Source organism: Schistocerca americana, chromosome 2 (genome assembly GCF_021461395.2).
Source record: "Schistocerca americana isolate TAMUIC-IGC-003095 chromosome 2, iqSchAmer2.1, whole genome shotgun sequence".
Classification (NCBI taxonomy): Eukaryota; Metazoa; Arthropoda; class Insecta; order Orthoptera; family Acrididae; genus Schistocerca; species Schistocerca americana.
In genome coordinates this window covers 816,574,654-816,584,589 of record NC_060120.1, presented here as the reverse complement: position 1 = coordinate 816,584,589, position 9,936 = coordinate 816,574,654, and the positions used below count along the sequence as shown (strand labels likewise).

The 9,936-nt window shown below is 35.4% G+C and overlaps 1 protein-coding gene across 2 annotated transcripts in view; it reads right to left on the bottom strand.

Annotated features, from left to right (window-relative positions):
- Positions 1–642: 642 nt before the first annotated feature.
- LOC124595401 (NADP-dependent malic enzyme-like) overlaps positions 643–9,936 on the bottom strand; it is a 389,313-nt gene continuing 380,019 nt past the window's right edge. For both annotated transcript variants that reach the window (XM_047134129.1, XM_047134130.1), the window contains 4 exons: positions 6,163–6,333; positions 2,784–2,907; positions 2,576–2,695; positions 643–885 (listed from right to left, as the gene is read on the bottom strand). In XM_047134129.1, the coding sequence (XP_046990085.1) occupies positions 2,580–2,695; positions 2,784–2,907; positions 6,163–6,333 (411 nt within the window). In that variant the 3' untranslated portion in view covers positions 643–885; positions 2,576–2,579. The remainder of the gene's footprint in view (positions 886–2,575; positions 2,696–2,783; positions 2,908–6,162; positions 6,334–9,936) is intronic.

Sequence of the window (9,936 nt, the reverse complement as noted above, 5' to 3'; positions counted from 1 at the left end):
TCAGTTTTACTGGACAACATATATAAAGGGCTTACAGTAAATATCCATTACTGCATACAACAATTTTGACACTAGCCTAGAACTCTTTCAATATTCTATATTGTACTTGCTCAGAATTGAAAAGGGTATGAAAATGTTACCGACTCTACACAAGGAATTGTCTCAGCATTTGTACAACAGGATCTAAGTAAGCCACTAAAAAACTAAAACTAAATTAAGATTAAAATACAATCCATTGTTCTGTAAGAGTGTAGTGACGGTAAAATCCTTTAGGTTGTTAGGCTGCAATATGATCTTCTTCAGTGTCTTCTTAAACACTCAGGATACCAGTAGAGATGAGCTGAGTGATCAGATAACCAGAAACACCAAAAGATCTTGAAAAAGATCCCAGCAGAGGGGTCGAAACATTGACTGTGCAAGAAAAAAGTGAGGAGAATCATAATGTGACCTTACAGTGTAGATTTTTCCTAAAATGACAGTGGTCATCAAAGACTGCAGACTTACCTATTAATTTTATGACTGTGAATGTCTTTAACCATATCACCTCTTATTTGTTGCCAAAAAATGTAATTTTCCCTTACAGTTTTAAGTCAATACTAATAAGGAGTGAGGGGAACTGTTTAGGTTGCTTTCAAAACAATATTTTTAACAAAAGTATTTACATTTATTGTATATGAACACAAATATTCACAATAATATATATTCTGTAACACCTGTACACAGATAAACAGACAATTTAATCAAAAAAGACAATATTTTACACATTAAAAATAAATAAACACAAAAGACAATTTCACAAGAAATGTTCATGTATCCCCTTTGCTCCTTATCTCCATTTCATTGAGGTAATGAGTCAGTGAAGTAGGAAACTGCTTTCATATAAGCCTGAAATTAGAAAACAAGGTATAAAAATAGCTACTAAAAGTCACAGACTTGAGAAATACGCAAATTCATAGTTTCCTCATTAAATACAAAATGTTTTATGGATGCATCCACAAATGAAGCTTAACATCTAATTATAATGTCAGATCTACTCTGTAGTGGCAACACAATAATCTTTTCCCTAAACACAACTATTAAAAAAAGACATTAGGGTTTCCACTAGAGTTTAAGGAAAGGAAAGGAAAGGAAAGGAGGGAGATGGAAAATATGATTAATGAGATAAAAAAATGAAGAACAAGGTGCTACTTATCTAGCCAATGTGCACAACATTCTGGTCATGTCAAAAATTTAAAGAAGTTATCTGTACATCTTTTTTATAATGAATTACCTCAATTAAGGAAACATGAATCAACAGAAACATTGGAAGAATCACTGTATTCATGTCTAGAGCAAAACTAAGTTGAGAAATACACAGTGTGGTACAACTATGATGTTGTTCAGGCTATCACTTCAGGGGAAGGGTACTTTCTGATGTTTACAAATAAATTTATTTCTCATTAGGCAGCTGGAAAGATCAATAGTTATCAAGTTACATGAAACTTTCCCAATTTTTACACGTGCTCACACACATACACACGTACATGTGTGTTCCTCTGATGAGTATTCAGGTGAATTTTTTTGTTTTGGCAGATATTTGCAATTTCAGTTTTGCCATGTATAGCTGGAGTCAGACCAAACAAATGATGCTCATCATGTCTTTCATGTGAAGCTTAGTGACAATGGAAAATGTTTGTTTCCCCACTACCAACAAAATTATTTTTAAAAAGGAATTTTACATGCCCTTGTGATAGAGCATTCCCAAATTACTCTAGTGAGATATTCATTTTACTGATCTGTATTATCAGGGACAGTAAAACACACAGAATAACCAGTACTCCAGCAGCATCTGACTAACATTACTGCATGGCAGTAGCAACTTGCATGGACCAGTACAGTGCTGTTGCTGATTCTTCGTGTTTTACTGTTAATATGCACTGATAAAACTAATATCACACAAGACAAAATTGGGATGACTCTTATAAAAGGGCATGTAAAATTGCACTTAAAAAATTATTTTGTTTGCAATGGGAAACAAACCGACACTTGAGTTTCTCAAGAACAATGTGAGATGAGCAGTACTTGTTTGGTTGATTCCAGCTATCACTGCAAAAATGAAATTGCAAATATCCATTGAAACACCAGATAAAATGAGGCTGATAACTTATTTTTTGTCCCCATGATCATATGCTGGATATAAGGCCAACACCAATGAATGGACATCATCACCTTCAAAAGGTTCATAGCTTCGTACAGCATCTTATCCTGCCAGTGTAATCGTAGGCACCCCTGAAAATCTTAGTATGACAATCCACACATTTATGGTATCTCCAGTCTGATTTTTTTTTTCTGGTTCTTTCAGTGCATAAACTAATGTTGCTGAATGGAATAGTGTACAACTGAGTTTGCCTGACACACTGTGGAAATGCTAAACACTTCCAGATATGCTAGAGTACATTAGGGAAAGAAGATAATGAAATACATTACACATAATCTTAAAAATGAAATACTTGTCCAGTGTGTTCCCATTATTTTGTCTAATTTCTATATCCATCTCTCAGAAAGAATAAAATAAATAATAATATGTTAGACTTACCATTTCATAATTTAGGCCAATCATACACTGCAGGAACGGAAGATTTATAGTAGTAGTCGTACAGCTGAGCTCTTATGAATTTTTCCAAGTTTTCAGGTCGTGGTAGAGTTGATGCCACTCCTAAAAGCATGGGAAGTGCAATCAAAATTTTCAAATGTAAAACTACACAAATTTTACAGTAAGAAAAAATTAAGAGCGTTATGTTTACCTGTTTCATAAGCATACTCTGCTACTTTGACAGCAATTTCAACTGAACACTTCTGTATACTTGATAAAGGTGGGTAAAGGCTTCCTTTCTCCAAATCATCTTCACTGACCAAATCAGAAAGTGCCTGAAATAAGTCCAACCATTAGTGTATATCAGCACAAAAGGTATCAATACTGATCAAGCAAAGATTTAAAAAATACCAAAACTTTAATGGAAAAAAAAAAATTGATAAGGAGGTGATGTGAATATGTATGTATGTATGTATGTATGTATGTATGTATTTATTTATTTATTTATTTATTTATTGAACTGGGGACCTAGAAACAATGGAGAAGCTCCATCCTCACCGCAGTCCTCAGTGGTACACAACCCCTCAACTGGCTAGAGCAGTCCACTCACCCCACTGCCGCCCCACTCCGGTACCTTTTACGGTACAGAGTTTTCCTGTTACAGGCATTTGCATCACCGATGAGTAGTTTTCGAATTCCAGTTTGCCCTGTTTTCATCTGTGTTGTGATTTAGCAGATGTTGTTTTTCTGCTTTCCCTGTATGTAGTGTGAATCTTCAATATGCTGCCTCTTTAAATACAAAGCACAGCAGCTACCTTCATTATGGAAGAACCCACCATATGAGCATGAACAACTTGCTCACATTTGAATTCTCTTAGCTCTGACATAATGCACTCACAACTATACAGAACACTGTTCTGACCATGACACACACTTGCAATGTCTTGAGGACATTTCACAGATGGTGTTTGTGGTCTAATACAACAGCACAGTCTGAAGGCCTGGCACGCATTTCTTGCAGTGTTTTCATATTTTTGTCCAACCCCTGTAAATTTTGTCCCATACGGCCACAGTGAAGAGATCCTTATTGATGTAAAACATACTCATAAAACAAGAATGCATATCACATATCCAAAGTAACAACAACAACAAAATAATTCTGATACAGATTTGATGGGCTAATGACAACTATATAGCTCTCAAGGTGATCCTTTGAGAATAAAACTAGTTGCATGCAAATAAATGAACAAATGGGACAGAAGAATAAATGATATATTACAAAACAACAACATATTAATGTGCATTTCTTGAATCCTAAATGAAATGGTTCTCAAATTTGGAATATGTTAATAATCTTAAATATATTAATATAATAGAAGGAAACATTCCACATGGGAAAAATTATATATAAAAACAAAGATGAGGTGACTTACCGAACAAAAGCGCTGGCAGGTCGATAGACACACAAACATACACACAAAATTCAAGCTTTCGCAACAAACTGTTGCCTCATCAGGAAAGAGGGAAGGAGATCTCCTTCCCTCTTTCCTGATGAGGCAACAGTTTGTTGCGAAAGCTTGAATTTTGTGTGTATGTTTGTGTGTCTATCGACCTGCCAGCGCTTTTGTTCGGTAAGTCACCTCATCTTTGTTTTTATATATAATCTTAAATATATTTTCATTTAAAAGTCAATACCAAACTTGTCACTAATATGCAAATGTATGCATGCTGAAGAACATAAAATAATTAAAATTTTATAGGATTAAGATTGAATCCAGTTCTAACCAGTACCTTCATCTTGATTTTCAAACTTAAAATCAATATGCAGAGGAGTCTCTCTGTATTTTGGGCACTAAGAAAAAGTTGTTAGTAGATTGAAGCTTTGAATCTGATTACAAGATGTGCCAAGATATCTTTGCCACAGCTTCCACTCAGATGTTGAAATGCCAGTTTATTAAGTGTTTTAAGCCTGAAGTTTTCATTGAAACATAAAAACTAACAGTGTAGCATGTTATGAATCAAAGAAGAGTTCTAGAGACTGCTTAAAAATTAAATAATCATAATCAATGTTTAGACTTTCAAAAAGCTTACCACTTCACTGTTGCTTCAAATTAGGGGCACCAATGAGATAGGAATGCCTCTGTAGCTTGCAAATTAATACCAAATCAAAAACTCTGTACATTAAGCAAAGGTCATTGTAATATTCTCTACTTTACCATTTGTTCAAAACCAAATACACTAAATGGCCAAAAGTCCAGTGCACACACGATGGAACATCAGGGTATATGTGTATGTGAGCTTTATAACACTGCATCAACAACACAGATATGTCTCCTGTCATAAAAATTGAATGGAAAGACACGAACTTTAAGAACAAGTTATATGGACCTAGATGGTCACTGAATTACTGTGAAGGGGAAACACTATGGGAACACTAAATGTTATTTTAATTGTAATAGGAAGGGACTACAGAACTCTGAAGTGTACTGAATAACCTGATCATTAAATATTTGCCAAGTACTGCAGAGGACTTCATTTCAGTTCAGATAAAGATGGTAATATGAATTAGTTTTCATGATGATAGTGCTGCCCAGAAGCCTATGAACACAATAAGGAATGTGATATAGCTTTCAGTGGTGAAATTAATTCCACTCTTTTTCTGTAAAGCAGCAAAAGTAGAATTTACGGAGTGACGAAACACAGAGCATGATGCAGCTTTTGTGTGGTAAAGTGAGGACCTAGGAGATGTAACACAAACTATATGTCAGGGTATCAGGAGGGGGTGGAGGAGAAGGAGGGGGTGGAGATTAATGTTCAACATCCTGTCGACACCAAGGTCATTAGAGATGGAGCACAAGACTGGATTAGGGAAGGAAATCTGTCGTGCCATTTCAAAGGAACCATCCCGGCATTTGCCTCAAGCAATTTACAGAAATCATGGAACACTGCCAGTGTATTACAGCAATAGTGAAGTATGAACCAATTAGGCAGTCCTTGCTGATATGGGTAAGGACAATTCGTTTTTATCAGTGGAAAAGCAAAACAGCTGTTTGTAAAAACATTATAGGCAGCCACATTGTTCTGAAAATGTACAATAGCTTGTAATCAGACATGCGAGTTTCATTGTGATGATGTTTCCACCAACAGTGGACAGGCCATTTCAATAATCAAATGGCCATTTGCCCAATCTGCATCCTCAACCCCAACAAAAAAATCTTAATTGTTTGAGAACTGGCGGTGTGACAGATAAATTCACTAAAAACTCAAATAATCACTATTCAGATGTCTTCAGTGAAAATGAAAATAAATTACATAGTCACTATATCAGGACTCAGTCCAAAGATTTTTCCCAAAATCGATGATAGTAAAAGGCTGCCCTAACCTGTATTAGTTACATTTATAGAATGTCAGGAACAAACAGTCTTGGGTGGAAACACTCAATAATGTAACTTATTTGATGCAATCCATTTATGTTAAGCATTATTCTATGACTTATATTAACCATTAATATACACGCTGAAGAAGTTGTTCTCTAGAGACAGAGACTATTCTGATTCTGATCAGGACATTACATGCAAAATATACTATACCTTTGCTGAAATGAGGAAAACTTCTTCACTTATGGTACGAATGCCAGCACAGATAACACCTAGTGCAACTCCAGGGAAAATGTATGAATTGTTACCCTGGCCAGGATAAAACGTTTTTCCTTTGTAAGTCACTGGATCAAATGGTGACCCACTGGCAAATACTGCTTTACCCTAAATTAAATAAATTAATAAGTGGTTTGCAGAACATATATAAACTTGGGAATATTATCATTTTAAATGCACATTTATGTCTACCAAATACACATTCCACAATTTTTATTCTGATCAAAGTATAAAGTCTCCTGCATTATTTGCTCTTATATTAACTTCACCTAAAAATGAGTCCCATATCTGATTTTTTATGTACTAACTCACATAATAGAAAATCCAGTATGGAATAATGACAATTTTATGAAAAAAAATAGACTGCTACTCACAATATAGTGGAGGTACTGAGTCCCAGACAGGCACAGTATCTTCTTCTGAGTTAGATAACATACACACACATTCACACAAATGCAATTCACACGCTTATGACTTGTCTCTGACTTCCAAGGACAGACTGATCTCGGCAGCCAGAGAAAGTGTTCATGTGTATGAACTGCATTTCTGTGAATGTCAATGTTTAAGTTATTTAATTTGCGAGGTCTTTTGGCTGAAAGCTTAGTATTTAGCAGTCTTTTTGTTGCACCTATCTGTGGCTCAGCACCTCAGCTACATGGTGATTAGCAAGCTATCCTTTTAATAACTTTTTTTATTGTACTGTTGTGAGTGCCTTGTTCATTCTCCTTTTTTTACTTATATAATCTGTAATTATAATCTGCCATTATTTATTTAAAAATATCATGGAAACTTAAAACATTCCTACAGCACAACACTTAAAAATACAATTACATAACAGCTGTGATGACACTCTGTGTAATGTATACTAAATTGTTCAAAAATGTAGTAAAAGTATTTCAATATTCTGTTCTCCAACACACAACAAAAACAATATTTTGGCAGTAAAGAACATTAATTATCTAACTTTCAGCATAAGATGTGGCTTAGTATTTCAAAAAATAAATTATTCTTGTCACTAACAGTTGACACATCACTTATGATGGACTCATGAAGTGCACTATGAAGAAACTGGGGAATTAAGGCTAGATTTAACTTTGGCAATGATGAGGACAGGAAACAGGCATTCATCCCTTTAATGGTACCCTTCAGGGCATCATCTTTAACAGTTTAAAGAAATCACAAAAAAACCTACATCCAGGTGACCAGGAAGATATTTTATTTCCATTCTTATTGAGTTTGATTTTAGTACCTTTCATTAGGAAAAAGCAGGTTATTGTGTGATTATACACTTTCCCTTTTTTCCTTCTCTTTTCTTCATATTATATTCTTCAATGGATTTCTCCACTTTGGGCATATCTCTTCTTTTCCAGTAATTTCTAATTTCAATTTATTTCTCCTTACAAGTCAGTTCTTTGTTCAGTACATACTCTTTGAGTGGGTAAATTGGTTCTCTTTTACAGCACAATCACTGAAATTAATGTACTTCACAATATTTTCTTCTCAAATTTTCATAGCTAATAATTTGTGTTTATTCTACTGTCACTACAGTTTCTAGCTTCTTCCTTTTCAAGTTTAACTGATTATCTTATAGCAATTTCACATGGAATCCCAAGAAAAAAAACTGACTTGTTCCTTTAATTTTGTCTATTTCATTTCTTCTGCATTACATTGTTTCTTAACTCAGAAGACTAGGTGACTTAACCTTGGAACCGAAATCCCATTTTGAAAGCTCAAGGCTCAGGTTATCTTGTCCACCCTAGCAAGCTCTACTGTCAAAAGTTTTGGGCAGATAACTAATCTGCTATGTTATGTACAATTAAGGCAAATCAGAATTATAAAAAAATTATCTTTTGCACACAGTTCATCAGTTTCATTAACACTTAAAACATATACATAAAATTTCAAATTCTTCACTAGATGCAAGTGAAGGGATAAAGCAGAAAGAATGAAATTGTACATTTTTGTTTTAAGGCACTGTTAGCTAGATTTTTTGTATTAAACCTTTTAGTTTCTGCCCTGCTATTCTATATTCTCCAATTTTGTATTTATTACAAATTATTTCATACTTTCAAGAAAGAGAAATGTGCTTTACAAGTGAGGATATTTTAGGTGAGATGACAGGCACACAATGCTTTTGATATGTTACAGCTAGAACATGAGTGCATTGCACTCACAACCTCTTCCGCCAGACAGACATACAGTGTGTAAAGTTTTAGATGGCAGACTTCTCCCTAGTCCTGAATCGATAGAAGTTGGTAAACGTCGGGAGGCTTTGGTAGGCACGCACTTTCAACTGCTGCCAACATTATGTAGCTGACTGTGTTGTACAAGGTAGCCATTGTCGTCTGCTTCGTTATTGTTTTGCGCTGTACTGTTCTGCGTGTTTTTATTGTGCAGTTGTGCTAAACATTATCAAAATGAGTGAAGAGGCAGTTGCTGGCCCATCTCGGGAGTCACCAACAACCCCTACCGGTAGGCCTACAGTTAGAAGGAAACCAGTATTACGTAGCAATGCTCGCAAAATTATATTGCGTGTGATTGAATGCTGCGAAAGAGAAAGGGAGCAGAAAAAATTGCTTCACCCCATTTACAAATCTTCATTGAGAGCTGCTACATACACAGGAGAAAGCATGCGTAGCATTGGAAGATTCATATAGTTTTCCAAGAATCATCCTCACCAGAAACGCCTAGCAAGAAAAGGTGAGTTTCCATTTCAGATATTTTGTTGGCGATCGCTTTGAAGGAGCCCCCTATTTCGTCCGAATTACCTTATATTTCATTTTTCCTTGCTACTGTATTGCTTTGTATGGAAACACCACTGGTTACTGTATTATTTCAAAACACATTCATATTACAGTACATTTCCAAATTCAAAACGCACAGAGGTCAGACATACATACATTCATTTGTATATATAGAGATTGACAGTTAGGTTATACTACATGACCTGTTTAAGTATATTTAAATTTTATAATTAATAGTTTAACATTGCGGGGAATTAAATAAAAAATTGCGAACAGTGGGAATAAAACCCTGGTCTGCTGCATGACAAGCCTTTACCTAAACAATTGCGCTACGCACGCAACAGTATCCTAACTGTTGAAACATCGTCTATTACTCTTTTCGGGCATTTGGAGAACAACTCACCAAAGTTTGATTGCAATCAGATGAATGGTTTGTGAGTGCATAGTAGACAAACATACATACATTCATTTTTATATATATAGATTTCAATGTACATGATGATTTCAGTTTTGTTTACGAACAACATTTAAAGCGAGTTTTACTTCCAAGCCTTTCGTCTGCTTTCATGTAAGCATGACGCGCAATTTGTAGTGCTAGCACTGCAACTGGTAGGCGTGCCTTGTCCCCCCTCCCAATGGCTCCTCTCCCCTCGCCAGCCAATGCTTGCTTCCTCCTCTCCCCGCACTCCCCTCACAACTCTGCCGTCTTACAGTTAACACACCGTATGTACACATTCAATGTCAGTTTAAAGAAAGCGTGAACATGTAATGGATACTGACTAACAGCAAGTGCACCCAGAAGCATTTGTAGTTAAATCTCAACTGTTTTGCTTCCCACAGTCTTGTTTTGTCTTTGGGTAACAGTTTCTGCCATATAAAAGCAAACTGTGAGGCTGCAGTCCATTGCTAGTATTCAAATACTTAAGAAAAAAGCTTTTTTTAGTGTAAGAGCCTTTGGTTTCATACA